This window comes from Oncorhynchus tshawytscha, linkage group LG33 (genome assembly GCF_018296145.1).
Source record: "Oncorhynchus tshawytscha isolate Ot180627B linkage group LG33, Otsh_v2.0, whole genome shotgun sequence".
Lineage (NCBI taxonomy): Eukaryota > Metazoa > Chordata > Actinopteri > Salmoniformes > Salmonidae > Oncorhynchus > Oncorhynchus tshawytscha.
In genome coordinates, this window is record NC_056461.1 from 35,000,108 (window position 1) to 35,017,619 (window position 17,512).

At 44.6% G+C, this 17,512-nt stretch overlaps 1 protein-coding gene across 6 annotated transcripts in view; it reads left to right on the plus strand.

The window, feature by feature from the left end:
- Positions 1 to 17,111, plus strand: part of LOC112231286 (kelch-like protein 13) — a 66,817-nt gene extending 49,706 nt beyond the window's left edge. For all 6 annotated transcript variants that reach the window (XM_024397963.2, XM_024397966.2, XM_024397964.2 and 3 more), the window contains 4 exons: positions 4,274 to 4,470; positions 4,700 to 5,495; positions 8,543 to 8,656; positions 15,879 to 17,111. In XM_024397963.2, coding sequence (XP_024253731.1) covers positions 4,274 to 4,470; positions 4,700 to 5,495; positions 8,543 to 8,656; positions 15,879 to 16,366 — 1,595 coding nt within the window. In that variant the 3' untranslated portion in view covers positions 16,367 to 17,111. The remainder of the gene's footprint in view (positions 1 to 4,273; positions 4,471 to 4,699; positions 5,496 to 8,542; positions 8,657 to 15,878) is intronic.
- The last annotated feature ends 401 nt before the right edge of the window (positions 17,112 to 17,512 follow it).

The following is a 17,512-nucleotide window of genomic DNA, read 5'->3' on the forward strand; positions in this document are numbered from 1 at the left end:
TGTGTCGTCTGTCTGTGTGTCGTCTGTCTGTCTGTGTCTGTCTCTGTGTCTGTCTCTGTGTGTGTCTCTGTGTGTCTCTGTCCTGTCTGTCTGTCTCTGTGTGTGTGTGTGTGTGTGTGTGTGCCAGCCATGGCGAATCAGAAGGGCGTTGTTGGTCTCTCTTGTTTCTCCTGCCTGGTTGATGGAAATATTATTAACGTGTCAATCTCCCCGAAAGAGGCTTCTCCCAAAGTGCTTTCTCTTTAAGCACAACGTGAATCCTCCAGGGTTTGAGATGCTGCTATTTACTTCCTCTGTCATCTCTACAATCTGACAAGCTACACTACATGACCAAAAGTATGTGGTCAACTGCTCGTCGAACATCTCATTCCAAAATCATGGGCATTAATATGGAGTTGGTCCCCCCTTTGCTGCTATAACAGCCTCCACTCTTCTTGGAAGGCTTTCCACTAGATGTTGAAACATTGCTGAGGGAACATTCTTCCATTCAGCCACAAGAACATTAGTGCGGTTGGGCGATCTACACAGAATTGTGTAGAATGTCATTGTATGCAGTAGCGTTAAGATTTCCCTTCACATTTCCCTTCACTGAATCTAAGGGGCTTAGACCGAACCATGAAAAACAGCCCCAGACCATTATTCCTCCTCCACGAAACTTTACAGTTGGCATTATGCATTCGGCAGGTAGCATTCTTCTGGCATCTGCCAAACCCAGATTTGTCCACCAGACTGCCAAATGGTGAAGTGTGATTAATCACTCCAGAGAACGCGTTTCCACTGCTCCAGAGTTCAATGGCGGCGAGTTTTACAACACTCCAGCCGACGCTTGGCGTTGCGCATGGTGGTCTTAGGCTTGTGTGAGACTGCTCGGCCATGAAAACCCATTTCACAAAGCTTCCGAAGAACAGTTCTTGTGCTGATTTTGCTTCCAGAGGCAGTTTGGAACTCGGTAGTGAGTGTTGCAACCGAGGACAGACGATTTTTACGCACTACGCGCTTCAGCATGTGGTGGTCCCGTTCTGTGAGCTTGTGTGGCCTACCACTTAGTGTCTGAGCCGTTGTTGCTCCCAGACATTTCCACTTCACATTAACAGCACTTATAGTTGACCTGGGCAGCAATTTGACGAACTAACTTTATGGATTTTATACACCTGTCAGCAACGGGTTCTGCTGAAATAGCCAAATCCACTAATTTGAAGGGGCGTCCACATACTTTTGTATATATAGTAGAGGTCGACCGATTATGCTTTTTCAACGCCGATACCGATTATTAGAGGGCCAAAAAAAGACCGATACCGATTAATCGGATGATTTCTTTTTGATTTATTTGTAATAATGACAATTACAACAGTACTTTATGAACACTTATTTTAACTTAATAAAATCAATTTAGCCTCAAATAATGACACATGTTCAATTTGGTTTAAATAATGCAAAAACAAAGTGTTGAAGAAGAAAGTAAAAGTGCAATATGTGCCATGTAAAAAAGCTAAAGTTTAAGTTCCTTGCTCAGAACATGAGCACATATGAAAGCTGGTGGTTCCTTTTAACATGAGTCTTCAATATTCCAAGGTAAGAAGTTTTAGATTGTAGTTATTATAGGACTATTTCTCTCTCTATACCATTTGTATTTCATATACCTTTGACTATTGGATGTTCTTATAGGCACTTCAGTATTGCCAGTGTAACAGTATAGCTTCCGTCCCTCTCCTCGCCCCTACCTGGGCTTGAACCCGGAACACATCGACAACAGCCACCCTCGAAGCATTGTTACCCATCGCTCCACAAAAGCCACGGCCCTTGCAGAGCAAGGGGAACAACTACTCCAAGTCTCAGAGCGAGTGACGTCACCGATTGAAACGCTATTAGCGCACACCTCGCTAACTAGCCATTTCACATCGGTTACACCAGCCTAATCTCGGGAGTTGATAGGCTTGAAGTCATAAACAGCTCAATGCTTGAAGCACAGGGAAGAGCTGCTGGCAAAACGCATGAAAGTGTTGTTTGTATGAATGCGTACGAGCCTGCTGGTGCCTACCATCACTCAGTCAGACTGCTCTATCAAATATCAAATCATAGACTAAATTATAACATAATAACACACAGAAATACGAGCCTTTGGTCATTAATATGGTCGAATCCGGAAACTATCATTTAGAAAACAAAACGTTTATTCTTTCAGTGAAATACAGAACCGTTCCGTATTTTATCTAACGGGTGTCATCCATAACAGCCTTCAATGTTATGTCATAATTATGTAAAATTCTGACAAATTATTTTGCAACGAGCCAGGCAGCCCAAACTGTTGCATATACACTGACTCTGCGTGCAATGAACGCAAGAGAAGTGACACAATTTCACCTGGTTAATATTGCTTGCTAACTGGATTTCTTTTAGCTAAATATGCAGGTTTAAAAATATATACTTCTGTGTATTGATTTTAAGAAAGGCATTGATGTTTATGGTTAGGTACAGTCGGGCAACGATTGTGCTTTTTTCGCAAATGCGCTTTTGTTATTAAATCATCCCTCGTTTGGCAAAGTTGGCTGTCTTTGTTAGGAAGAAATAGTCTTTTTTCTTTTTTTTTTTTAACAAAAACATTTTTACCCCTTTTTCTCCCCAATTTCGTGGTGTCCAATCGTTAGTGCTACTATCTTGTCTCATCGCTACAACTCCCGCACGGGCTCGGGAGAGACGAAGGTTGAAAGTCATGCGTCCTCCGATACACAACCCAACCAAGCCGCACTGCTTCTTAACACAGCGCGCATCCAACCCGGAAGCCAGCCGCACCAATGTGTCGGAGGAAACACCGTGCACCTGGCATACTCTTAACACAGTTCGCAACGAGCCAGGTGGCCCAAACTGCTGCATATGACTCTGTTGCAAGAGAAGTGACACAATTTCCCTAGTTAAAATAAATTCATGTTAGCAGGCAATATTAACTTTATTAACTTTATTCCCTTGTTTACTGTTAGGTACACGTTGGAGCAATGACCGGCCTTTTTCGCAAATGCGCACCGCATTGATTATATGTAGCGCAGGACACGCTAGATAAACTAGTAATATCATCAACCATGTGTAGTTAACTAGTGATTATGATTGATTGATTGTTTTTTATAAGATAAGTTTAATGCTAGCTAGCAACTTACCTTGGCTTCTGACTGCATTCGTGTAACAGGCAGGCACCTTGTGGAGTGTAATGTAAGGCAGGTGGTTAGAGCGTTGGACTAGTTAACCGTAAGGTTGCAAGATTGAATCCCCGAGCTGACAAGGTAAAAATCTGTCGTTCTGCCCCTGAACAGGCAGTTAACCCACCGTTTCTAGGCCGTCATTGAAAATAAGAATTTGTTCTTAACTGACTTGCCTAGTTAAATAAAGGTACAATTAAATGTAAAATACTGCTAAAAAATACTGTTAAATAAAGGTGTAAAAAATGAAATCGGTGTCCAGAAATACCGATTTCTGATTGTTATGAAAACTTGAAATCGGCCCTAATTAATCGGTCGACCTCTAATATATAGTGTACCTTACCTTGAATTAGACATCAGGCCTTTTCCCCAGGCGTTAAGGTTTTTATTTGCCTTGTGCTTTTAGCAAAATAATAAGGCTTTTCACAAGACAATGCAAATATTGCATTCATCACGGAGATGAGCCTGGGGTTGTTTAGAAATGTGCTTTATTTTATTGTACAATGCCTGGGAAATCATTTCTGTGAACAGCAACAATATTCAGCATTTCGGTTTTTCTTTTATTTCTTCTTGTGGCTTAGCAACTGCCTCACTGATGACGTGAATAGAAATAACTTTGATAGATGGAGTTATTCCCCAAAGTTAGGCAATATCATGTCCTTTTCTTAACAGACAAAATTGGAAAGCCTTAATACATGTAAGAGGTTCAACAGATATTTGACAAGTGTGCAGCCTATCTGAGAGGTTCACAAGTGTTGTTGAGCTGAAATAGATGTGTTAAGAGGGAAGTGAGTCACAGTTTATGCCTGTAGTAAGGAGGGGAAGTATGCTGTTGTGACGCCGGGCAAATGCTTTTTACTGCAACTCGCAGCCCTTTCTGGGTGAATTATACAACAGTCTCCAGGCTTTGGCGAATACATTTCCTTTACATGCAACCATAATGGTAGATGTGTTAAAGCTCGGTGAGGTGGCGTCTGTTTCTTCAGTTAGCCTTGACTGTCAAAGGTAGAGCTCATAGGTGATGCTGTTCTGTTTTTATCTGACTGGTGCATTGTATAATGCTCCTCTCTCGCCTCATCACGCAGGTGGAATGAAGGAACAGGATTTGATGTGTATCAAGCTTCATGGTGTCAACCGAATAGGCCTGAAGAAGATCATAGACTTCATCTACACGGCCAAGCTGTCTCTTAACATGGAGAACCTGCAGGACACACTGGAGGCAGCCAGCTTCCTCCAGATCCTCCCGGTGCTAGACTTCTGCAAGGTCTTTCTCATATCTGGGGTAAGGAACCTAACACAGCCTGCTCAGCCATCTAGCTCAGCCCTCTAGAACCAGCCAGGGGGGTTATACTCAGCAGTTTAAGATATCTGACTACTGTGCCCTACTGCTTACTTTAATATGTACATTTGGTCTGCAGTAAAATCACTGTGTAAAATGTGTTTGTGTAGTGTTTGTGTGTGTGATTGAGAGTGGTTGCTTCTCACTGCTTCCCTTCTCTCCTTGGCTGCAGGTGTCCCTGGATAACTGTGTGGAGGTGGGGCGCATCGCTAACACATACAACCTCACGGAGGTAGACAAATACGTTAACAACTTCATCCTCAAGAACTTCCCCTCGCTGCTGGGCACGGGGGACTTTGTCAAGCTGCCCTTTGAGCGGCTGGCCTTCGTTCTGTCCAGTAACAGTCTGAAGCACTGCAGCGAGCTGGACCTGTTCAAGGCTGCATGCCGCTGGCTCCGCTATGAGGACGGACGCATGGACCACGCCCCCAAGCTCATGAAGAACATCCGCTTCCCCCTCATGAACCCCCAGGAGCTCATCAACCACGTGCAGACTGTGGACTTTATGCGCACAGACAACACCTGCGTCAACCTCCTCCTGGAGGCCAGCAACTACCAGATGATGCCCTACATGCAGCCGGTCATGCAGTCAGAGAGGACGGCCATCCGCTCAGACAGCGGCCACCTGGTCACCCTGGGCGGCGTCCTGCGCCAGCAGCTGGTGGTCAGTAAGGAGCTGCGTCTCTTTGACGAGAAGGCCCACGAGTGGAAGGCGCTGGCGCCCATGGATGCCCCCCGTTACCAGCACGGCATCGCCGTCATCGGCAACTTCCTCTTCGTGGTGGGAGGCCAGAGCAACTACGACACCAAAGGCAAGACTGCGGTGGACACGGTGTTCCGGTACGACCCGCGCTACAACAAGTGGATGCAGGTGGCGTGCCTTAACGAGAAACGCACCTTCTTCCACCTCAGCGCTCTCAAGGGACACCTCTACGCCGTGGGCGGCCGCAACGCAGCCGGAGAGCTGGGTTAGTTTAATTCACCAGGGTCGGTTTATCACGCTGCTTTTAGTCCTGCTCTGATTCTTAACATGTCCCTTTCCAAATATACCCAGACATCTCACAGGAAATGGTAAAATACAAGGCACAGCAGTTGTCACAACTTGATAGTGTAGCACAGGTGGCTGTGTGATTGTGGCATAGCCCTGGACCAGGCAGAGTGTAGGATGAGATGAGGGGGGGCTAGCTGCAGCCAGACCCTGTGAACGACTGCAGCAGAAACCTCAAGGTGAAGGAGGTGGTGGTCAGGGTGGAATGTTTGTAAGTAGCATTGCAGGATACTGTGATCGGATGTCAGTGCCCAGCTCAGCACATAGACTCTCATTGCAGAGTGCCACCCTACTACCTCGATACAGCCCTGTAATTGTAGGGGACAGGCTGGCCAGGTCATGCTATCCTCTCTGCTCCTCTGGGCTCTGGGCTGTAATTACCACATTGGGCATGGGTCCTCGGGGGGCCCCCCTGCACGTGCGTGCATGAGTACACTCTGAATGGACAGTCTCCTTGGCTGGTTAGTGCCTGTTATCCTTGGGAAGCCAGTCTGCCACTCAGACATTCAATCACTTGTTTCAAACGCAGAGTTCAGCCTTTTGAACATAAATCGTTTTTGATGTAGCCATGCGGAGGAGGGAGGGTTTTGAAACTTTGATTTGTTCCTGAGGTTCTGTCAGCTTATTTTAAAAGATTTAAAGAACATTAAAGGCTCCCCTCAGTCAGGGTGGTTTGAGAGTACAGGATGGTGATGTGTGTGTGTGTACAGTGACACACGCTAACACACACAACCATTTGTTAACATAAGTTCTGATGGATGATGTGGTTATATTTTCAGGTTTAAAGGACATCCATCCTGTTTATACCTCTATGGCCTCTCTCCATAACTGTCCATGTGAAGACCTGTCATATTAATCCACTGAGACAGCCAGAGTACAAACATGTGAGGAACAATGACAGCACAGCTATCTCTGATGTTTGAATAATTCATTTGTAGGACGCTCTTGTAAATATAACAGCATGTAAAAGAAAGCTCTTGAGCACTCATTTGCATGTATACCTTAAAGCACCAAGCACTCTAAGGACAAGTGAAAATGTACTTGGTAGCTGGGGCTATCACTTAATTTTTAAGCTTTGAATATTTTTCGGAATGCATTCTTGCAAGTCATCAGTTATTGTTTAGGAACTGTGTAGGAAGTAGTAGATAGAGAATAGAGAGAGAACAGATTTAGTAGGGTTCTAATGAATCACTAAATGCCTGGTGCTGCCATTTTAGTCTCCCAGTAAAGTTCGCTAAAGATATGTCTTCTTCGAATGATATGGACTGTTAATGTTAATTAGGCCTAGGCTGCTTCCCCTTTGACAAGTTCTCACAGGAAATATTGGAGAAGTGAACACTGGCCTTAGTGAGATAATGATGATAACGTGATGTAGTGATGCTCTGAATTGGAAAACATCCATTTGGTCCACTGGGACTGCTCTATCAGAACTGTAGCCACAGCTCTTTGTATCTGGGCCTGGGTTAAACCCTATAGGTAGGTCCCAGGGATTAGATCCCAAGGGTCAAATCAGCACCATGTTGGCACATTGGCTACCATTATTTCCCAAACCCGGTCTTCTGGACCCCAAGGGGTGCACTAATCATCAAGCTTTAATTATTTGAATCAGCTGTGTAGTGCTTGGGCAAAAACCAAAATGTGCACCCCTTGGGGTCCCCAGGACTGAGTTTGGGAAACACTGGTGGCCTATGTGCCAACACGGTGCCGATTTGACCCTTGGGATCTATTTACTTCTATATTCAGCACACAAAGTACAGGTCAGTAAGGAGAGTGGAGGGTCAAGAAAGATGCTCTTGATGAAGTTGGAATCAGAGCTTTAGGAGATGTTAAGTGGTTATAGAGAGAGGTAACTAAACTAGTGTTTCCCCTATATGTATTTCGTAGCGGCGTAGCCCACTTATCCATTCAAAGTAGGAGGATATCTTCATTTTTGTAATTATTTTTTTGTACCCTTTTTTCCCTCCCCAATTTCGTGGTATCCAATTGGTAGTTACAGTCTTGTCCCATCACTGCAACTCCCGTACGGACTCAGGAGAGGTGAAGGTCGAGAGCCATGCGTCATCCGAAACACAACACAACACAACCCAGCCAAGCCATACTGCTTCTTCATACAATGTCATGCTGTGGGCCAAAGATTTAACAACAAAAAAGTCTTACACTAAAAGGACATTATCATTTTCACAATTTCAGAGTGTTATTTCAACCTCCTAGTGTGGAAATATGATGAAAATCAAATTTTTGACCCCACTGCCCCTTTAAATAAAATAAAATATTTTGCTCTTCATTTGCCTGACCAACAACGATCATCCAAATGTCCATGACTGTCAGAGCCCTAGCCAGGGCTACGACAAAGGAGGATTGAGTGTTTGACCTGATCACCTGGACAGTCAGGTGGTATCTAAAACCTCATCACCCTCCAAACCATCTTCTCCTTTAGACTTCCTGATAATATCCTTTCTACTTCCAACTGCCATATGGAGACTCCTTAACCATTCTGCCCGGGTGCCAGCCAGCTTGAGAAATCAGCTTTGCCCTCTGTCTGGAAACTTGATTGGACAAATCATTTTCTAACCTGACAAATCACTGCACAATTGAGAGGTTCCAGATGGAGTGGAGTGAAGAGAACATCCCAGTCTGGCACCATACACACTACTGAATTATGATAAGAGCCTTCAAGTGGAGTGGTACAGAGTAGGCCCTAATTATGTAATGGGGAGTAGATGCATACTCCCTAGTCTCTCGGTATAGACTAGAGTCACTTCAGGGTAGGGGCTGGGGAAGGGGCTAGGGAGGGGAGTGGTGGTTGGTGGGGGGATGTCTGCTTTGTATTTAGGTTCCTGGTTCAGTAGCTCCCACACTGACACCCTCCAAGGTTGCATTTGCAGCTATGTTTGTTCTCCTTAGTTCTCTCTTGAACTACTTTCCCCTTTAATACTCTGTTTTCTCCTCTCTTTCTCCCCCATGCAGCCACGGTGGAGTGCTACAACCCCAGGACAAACGAGTGGACGTACGTCGCCAAAATGAACGAGCCACACTACGGCCACGCAGGGACGGTGTACGGCGGTTACATGTATATTTCAGGTACGTTAGTCCTATTAGATCCGGGGTTTGGTGAACTTTTGTACTATGGGGGACAGTAGATTGACATAGGCTAGTGCTTTTGCTGTTGGTTAGCCATACTTCTCTTGTTGGCTGATGAAAAGTACATGTGGACAGTTTTTCTAACATCTTCAATATGCGTCTCAGAATTGGATAAGAAGGACGCACACCGTTGCGTTCCCGACGTGTCTGTCTTCACTTGAAGCCTACTACTTTGCAGAGATGCCTATGAAAAGGACCCGATCAATTGCGGTCATTAGCTAATAAGAATTGAGATATCTGACAGAGCTATGTGAGGGAAAGGCGCTTCAATGCACGGCGATTGGCAGCCGAGAGAAGGGAATTATAATTATTATATTCAGCCCAAGGGCAAAATGTCCACTTTGGCCAAAGGCATGGATTTTTTTTAGGGGGCATCACAGACTCACAAGGAGCATACCACTGGGAAATTTGAGGTCTGGTGAGAATATTATCAAGTGCTTGTCAAATTGTGATTGAGAGACTGATGAAGTGTGTGCAGCCTTTGCAAGAATATCAGAATAGAATATCAGCATGCCCACACTCCCTCGGAAATCATTTGGAGAAAATATTGCTTCTATTTTATTCAGCTATGTTCAATTGTGTTCTTCATACTATAAAATAATCCGACAGAATTCTAAGCAAATCTTGTCTGCTAAATGAACTAGTGTAGCCCACAGCCATATGGCATAGCCACATCAGGACCTAACATAAGGACAACTCCGAGTATGCTATTCTGTTCTTCTGGAGTAGACTGCATTTTCTTCATATCATGTTGCTTTAGACCTGTCTAAAATAAATAATGGATTTATTGTGAAGGTGTAGGCTTTATTAAATGGAACATCTACATTTTAAAAAGTCAAATAAATCCAAAGGTCAGCATCAGTGGTTTGTAGGCTATGTGTGGAAGCCAGGAGATTGTAAACATTTTTGTTATTTAATGGTCAATTACCGCGAGACAGTTATTTTCCTGACAACTTCATGACCGCCACAGCCCTACGTGGTACCCCAATGCGGCACACCACAAACTGAGCATTCATTTTCCAGAATCAATGTTCATTCATACTCCCGTTTTAGTAGTGTCTGTTCTGTGTGGAATCTGAGTAGTTGAGACACTAAAAGGGCAGAGTTAGAAAAGGTAACTTCTCTTTTACAATAAAATAATATCTCTGTGTTTCAGTGTCGATATGACCCATGCTGTTTGACCAAACCTCAAATTTAAATAGCGAGTTGAGACCACTTGTCAGAGAGGAAGATGTGATCTCTCAGCTGTGTTGATGTGAGAGGCAGGGGGAGGGGCTTTGTGTGTGTATGTGAGAATTGAAGGTGTACACAGCACAGGAGACGAGACCAAAAAGACAACATGAGGACAAATGGACTTAAAAGGTAACAAAAACCTTGATTTATCACGCAAAAACATACATTTGAATGAATTGGATATATCCCCCTACTGTGATGTCAGTAAAGCATCCTTCATTAGAAGGTCATACAGTGGCATCCTGCAGACCTCACCCCCTCCCTTACACATCACATTGCTGGGGTCCAGTTCTCTGTGATGTTTTTGGGGGGGATATTCTAAAGATGATTGGAAGTAATGATTGTGTAGTTGTCTGACTTTGGTGCTACTAAATCCCCTGTCTCTCTGTTGGAGTCAGCCCTGTGCTTGTTTACTTCATAGGATTGAAATCAAATCCTGCCTTAAGGAGAGATGAGCCCCAGTTTCCCAATGTGCGACTAACACAAAGTGATGCTGTACAGGGCAAAAGAGAGGGAAGGATAGATGAGTGAGAGAAATGGGAGGGACAGGTTGATGACTGTGTAGGAGGTGCAGAACCATAGAGCCACAACACACAGGCAAGGTTATGTTCATCTCCCTTGGCCTCTGGGCACAAGTGTTCATATAAGCGTAACCCAGCCACCTACCCCGAACACCATAACCCTCCCTCACCCAGTGGCACCTCACCTGCTCTGCTCCAGCCTGAGCCTCCATTAAAAAACAACATGGGCTTGGTGGCTCTAACATTAGCATTTTAGCTTCCCAGCCGAGGGGGTTACTGCCTCATCCTCCATGTCAGGGGTTCACATTTTGGTCTTTGCCCTAGCACTACACCGCTGATTCAAATAACCAACTCATTGTCAAGCTTCGATGATTTGAATCAGCTGTGTAGTGCTAGGGCAAAAAACAATACGTGCACAAAGGGTAAACCCTGGTCTATGTTTTTCTGTCTCTGGTTGGCACCTCTGGGTTCCTTTACTGAGAGGAAATGGGAGGGGTAATGGTGTTTGAACTATTAATACACCAGAAAGTCAACTTCCCTCCCTGTGAGCATCTCTTAGTGTCATCCTGATCTCACTGCACGTGTACCTCACTATAGTTACAGTAGTCTGCCTGGAGGAACTGAGCAATGGTTAGGCCTAAATATCTCCACCTTCCCAGATAGATGTCTGTACTGTAGAACTTAATGATTAAACAGGCTCCCATCAAGCACAGAGGCAGGCTTCATTCTTCCAAGGTCACTGGCAACATGCACGGATGAGATTTTCTGGCAGCCTGCATGTTATAACCTCTCGCTAGTGATGGTAGTCAGGTGGAGTTGAGTCATTTTTTTTGCCTGTGTCTCTGTCCGGGAGCGCACCCTGTATCTCAGGGGTCATGACCTCACTGTGCAAGGTGACTCACATGGGGGTGCAGGCTGTGTTTCGCTGTCGGTCCAGATAAGGTGCTGGGCGGTGGCTGTGCTGGCGTGCTGTCTAAAGACATCCTGTCAGGTGAATGGAGCTGACACGCTGAGTCAAGCCGCAGGTCATCATTGCTCTGCTCTCGCTCTCAGGGTGGGGCTCAGACCCCTGGCCAGCACGGCTTCACATTACCACTACTGTCACACAACGCAACGCTACTGGAAACCACGGGGGACGTGGCACCTTTTACTTCAGTCTGGAGTACAGTGACCACTGATTCACTTATTTAAATAAAAAAATCTAAATATTATGATCCCAAGAAATGCATTTTATTTTCCTCTTGGTCTGTGTTTTGATCTGTAAAGAAGGATTTATTTTAATAGGATTGTATACTATTTCCATTTTAGCTGCTCTACAGTATATCTCTCTGGCTTAAACCAACTGCCTCCTGAAGCTGCCGGCCATCCTGTCTATTTATCATCATTGGGTATTTTTGGAACTTGCTGACCCCATGGTTTTGTGTCTCCTCTGTGTTCCCCGCCTCGATTCTTTGGGTCTCATTTGTGCCAGCACTGTGCTTCCTCCAAGCAGGTCATACATTTTTACGACGGGTCAAAGCACCGGCACAATTTTATCTCCACGAATAATTAGATAAATGTGCCAGGAAAATGGCAATCATTGTGAGCTATCAAGAGGGCACCTCGATCAATGAGCTCAGGTGTCTTTGAAAGGACAACCATTTATACGGTCTTCAAGATGCAAAAGATACTAATATTTTTAAGCATCTCCAAATGCTTGCAGTTGTTTTCTATGCAAAAGCTTTTGCCTTTGTTTTAAATGAAAGCTCCAATCATCTTTAAACTGTGATGATACACATTCCTTAATTAAAGGCTGTAATTAATAGTAATAATAAATGGTCATGGTTAAAAAAAAGGTACCTTTTACCCCCTTTTCTCCCCAATTTTGTGATATCTAATTGGTTGTTACTCAGACATACAGTTGAAGTCGGAAGTTTACATACACCTTAGCCAAATGCATTTAAACTCAGTTTTTCACAATTCCTGACATTTAATCCTAGTAAATATTCCCTGTTTTAAGTCAGTTAGGATCACCACTTTATTTTAATAATGTGAAATGTCAGAATAATAGTAGAGAGAATTATTTCTTTCAGCTTTTATTTCTTTCATCACATTCCCAGTAGGTCAGAACTTTACATACACTCAATTAGTATTTGGTAGCATTGCCTTTAAATTGTTTAACTTGGGTCAAATGTTTTGGGTAGCCTTCCACAAGCTTCCTACAATAAGATGTGTGAATTTTGGCCCATTCCTCCTGACAGAGCTGGTGTAACTGAGTCAGGTTTGTAGGCCTCCTTGCTCGCACACACTTTTTCAGTTCTGCCCACACATTTTCTATGGGATTGAGGTCAGGGCTTTGTGATGGCCACTCCAATACCTTGACTTTGTTGTCCTTAAGCCATTTTGCCACAACTTTGGAAGTATGCTTGGGGTCATTGTCCATTTGGAAGACCCATTTGCGACCAAGCTTTAACTTCCTGACTGATGTCTTGATGTTGCTTCAATATATCCACATCATTTACCTTCTTCATGATGCCATCTATTTTGTGAAGTGCACCAGTCCCTCCTGCAGCAAAAGCACTGCCACAACACGATGCTGCCACCCTCGTGCTTCACGGTTGGGATGGTGTTCTTCAGCTTGTAAGCTTCCCCCTTTTTCCTCCAAACATAATGATGGTCATTATGGCCAAACAGTTCTATTGTTGTTTCATCAGATGAGAGGACATTTCTTTAAAAAGTACGATCTTTGTCCCCATGTGCAGTTGCAAACCGTAGTCTGGCTTTTTTATGGCGGTTTTGGAGGAGTGGCTTCTTCCTTGCTGAGCGGCCTTTCAGGTTATGTCGATATATGACTCGTTTTATTTCTTTAGATTTTCCCATGATGTCAAGCAAAGAGGGACTGAGTTTGAAGATAGGCCTTGAAATACACCCACAGGTAACACCTCCAATTGACTCAAATTATGTCAATTAGCCTATCAGAAACTTCTAATGCCATGGCATCATTTTCTGGAATTTTCCAAGCTGTTTAAAGGCACAGTCAACTTAGTGTATGTGAACTTCTGACTCACTGGAAGACTAAATACTTTTTGCCCCACTGTACAAAAGAACCACAGCCTGTATCGAGCTGCTGTTCTATTAGTGGGTTTGATATGTCTTTCTTGTCTCAGAGATTATTTTAATGATGCTCACTCACTCACACACACACACTTGAATAACGAGAATGGATTGAACTCTGGCATCTAAGTGTTTGCTCTAATGATCGAGGAGGAGGCTGGTGTTAGACTTCTGATCAGTCAGGGCCACTGACTAAAAATTGGTCTGTATAGATTGAGTATGGGAGGGAGAGTGGGAGACAGAAAGAGGTAAAGAAAGTGAGAGAGATCATTGGGCAGCAGTGGATGGATTGGGGCGCCATTCAGCATGCACTGCAGATCCTCACCTCGCTGGGTATGCTCCCAGCCACTCTACACAGCACAGGGAGGAAGGGATGCCTGCCTGGCTCTCACACAGTTGCATGCTGGGATTGTGTTCCTCTTTATTTTCAGCCTTCCCTATAGACATGTCCTGTTTTGTTTTTTTCCTCCTCCCTTTTCCTCAGTTTTGTGTGTCCCTTCTATTCCTTTGTTTCCACCACTACAGTGCCTATGTGTACATGCCAAGGTTATTATAGTAAACTAAAGTAAAGTTTCTGTAAGATAAACTGTTTTTCTAAATGATTTTAAAAACTATACTGGAACTATTATCTTTGGCTGCAAAAATAAAGTTAACATAAATTATGTTCAGTTTTTAAAATGTGTTTTCAAGCTTTTTTTCCTAATGGGTTGTTCAAGCTGCTGATTCTGGTGAGTAAATGTTTCAAATAAGATTAGCTTGTGCATCACTATTGCTAGATATCACCAGAGAGGAGAGGTGACACGAGAGGATTACCTCCGCCCAAAATCAGTCCCCGCGCCCTGCGAGCTAAGCAGACCTTTTAGCATGGAGATCTATGAGAGTGTCAAATTACGTTTGGCTTATTTGATCAAATCGAGTAATGTTTAGGTTGTTACAAATGTAATGATATAAGTGAATTCATATGACATTCTGTAACTTTGAGAAAAACAACTTAGTTCTGCCTGTTGTTCACACACGTATTTGCCCTCTCATTGGCTAGAATGGTCCCAATTGATCTCGTCTCCTCCCACCTGCCTTCCATCTATGAGGACATGTATTTTAATTGTTATAGCGGTTACTTGAACATCTTTTCAAAATAATAGACCATTTGCTATCACTAGCTAACAGGGAAGAAATCCAGGGCAAAGACAGAGAAAGCGAGACACCCCCTCATTTCTGATCGGGGCGGGTCAACTCTGGTCTGCGTATTGTCTCCGCAGAGGGGACAATACGATGGTGTCATCGACTGACTGATTGCTGTAACATATGATGTGGTCAGCTGATACTTAAAGTACCTATCCAGGTGGTGAAAGATCTGTCAGGCGTCCACAATGTCTATGCTCTGGAACGCGGCCTAAAATAGGTTTAGTTTGAGTCATAATTTAAACCTATAACGTTCCTTATTACTGACCCCTAGTGGCATGAAGTGACATCCTAAAAAAACTAACTAGACCTACCCCACATAAATGGCTCCTAGCCTCTCACGCATAGACTACTCTCTGTCCCCAACAAAACAACTGAAACTAAATCATATAATCATGCCGTCTTTCTATCAAACTAAATAAAAACTCGTAAATCAAATCTGAAAAGTAACACACTAACTAACTAAATAACAGAACTTTAAATAAACTAATAGAAATTAAAACAACTATTAATAACCTTGGTACACATGCACTGTGTTATAGTGTTATGAATTTTTGATTTATTTTATTTGTCATATTTTATTGCAGGTATGTGGCTGAGAAAATGTGTGTAGCGTGTGTTAGTGGTGCTAAGCATTGGGCTAATTGTGTGTGTGTTACTGGGAAGAGCAGCCGTGTGTTTCTGAGGAGGTTGTGTGGAGTAAAGTGAACTGGGGGTTCAGGATTACATGCTCTGCAAGGCCAGTCACGGTGCTGTGGTCTGGCCATGTGACTGACAGGACAGGAGCTGCTCAAGGCCCAACACAACGTGGCAACACAACGTGGCAACACAACGTGGCAACACAACGTGGCAACACAACGTGGCAACACAACGTGGCAACACAGCGTGGCAACACAGCGTGGCAACACAGCGTGGCAACACAACGTGGCAACACAACGTGGCAACACAACGTGGCAACACAACGTGGCAGAGCTGAATGTAGATCTAGGTTGAGGCCAGGATAGAGTTACTATTAGGTCCAGTTCAATTGGCTCAGGCTATTAAATGTTTTTGATTAGACCCCAGGGCGGTTTTCAACCCCAGGAAATCAATGTCATGGGTCTTATTTAATATGGTTTTGTTCTGTGTTGCAGGGGGAATCACTCACGACACATTTCAGAAAGAGCTGATGTGCTTTGACCCAGATGCAGACAAATGGACTCAGAAAGCGCCCATGACCACGGTGCGTGGCCTGCACTGTATGTGCACGGTGGGCGACCGCCTCTACGTCATTGGGGGGAATCACTTCCGGGGCACCAGCGACTACGATGACGTGTTAAGCTGTGAGTACTACTCCCCGGCCCTGGACCTGTGGACGCCCATCGCCGCCATGCTGCGGGGCCAGAGCGACGTGGGTGTGGCCGTGTTCGAGAACAAGATCTACGTGGTGGGTGGCTACTCATGGAACAACCGCTGTATGGTGGAGATAGTGCAGAAGTACGACCCGGAGAAGGACGAGTGGCACAAAGTGTTTGACCTGCCTGAGTCGCTGGGCGGGATCAGAGCCTGCACACTGACCGTGTTTCCTCCAGAGGACTTGATGGGCTCCCCCTCCAGAGAGTCACCCCTCTCAGCACCTTGAAGAACAGGGGGGGGAGCCCACCCCGCTCCTCTCACACCCCCACAACCCCCAACACCCTATAGACATTGTTTGCACTTCTTCTTTGGACTACATCTGTACTGCATCCCGATACACCCCTTCCTCCCTAGTGATGAAATCTACATCCCGATACACCCCTTCCTCCCCCAAAGCTGTGCAGAACCCCCCTCCCTAGTGATGAAATCTACATACCGATATGGTTTGGCAACCTAATTACATGTTAATGTTACATATTCGGTATATTTTGGCAGGAAATACCTTGACTTGAAGAGTGACTTTGCAATTCAACTTTTCTACCTGATGTCTTTGAAGTTTTATTACATCCTTTTTCTTTAGACGTTTTAGCGGGTAAAAACCATGCTGTTGGTTACCATACTGACTCTGTTTTAGTCTGCCAAGTTAGGGCCAGTTGACACCCAGCGCAGCAGGATAGGGGCAGCTGAGCTCCACACAGAGAGAGTTTTAAACTCAGGGGTCGGCCCACCCCCCCCCTCCCTCTTTCAGTTTCAGTTCTTTCCTGCTATTGCTATGAAACCGTTAACAAAATTGTGTTTTCTAAATTTAATAAACAAGATTTTGAAAAAAGAATGGTGTCTCCCCAAAGTATCTTGCCATTTACTTAGGCACATGGTTTGCGCGTTCTCTTTTTTTATTGAGCTTAACATCAACTATCTGTTTTAGAACCTCCTGGAAAGTGTATTTTCCCCATTAAAAACACTGACGCGTTCTATTTCTCAATTTACTTGTTGAAAATAACCTCACATTAAGCATTATGTCCCTTCAGTACAGCCTCAGAACCCCTACACGCCATCCTTCCCTCCCCCTCCTCCTCCTACTCCCCCTTCTCTCCTCTCCCCTCCCCTCCTCACCTCCCCCTCCTCCTTCTCTCCTCTAGTCCCCTCCTTCTCTCCTCCTCCCCTCCCCTTCTACTCCCCTTCCCTCCTACTCCCCTCCTTCTCTCCCCCTCCCCCCCTCCTCTCAACCAAGCCCCTCCTTCTCTCCCCCCCTCCTCCTCCTACCCCCCCCCCTCCATCTTTCCTCCAGTCCCCTCCTTCTCTCCCCTCCTCCCCTCCCCAGCTAGTGTTGTCCTCAGAATGAACCAGTTGTCATCTGATTAAATAGAAAAAT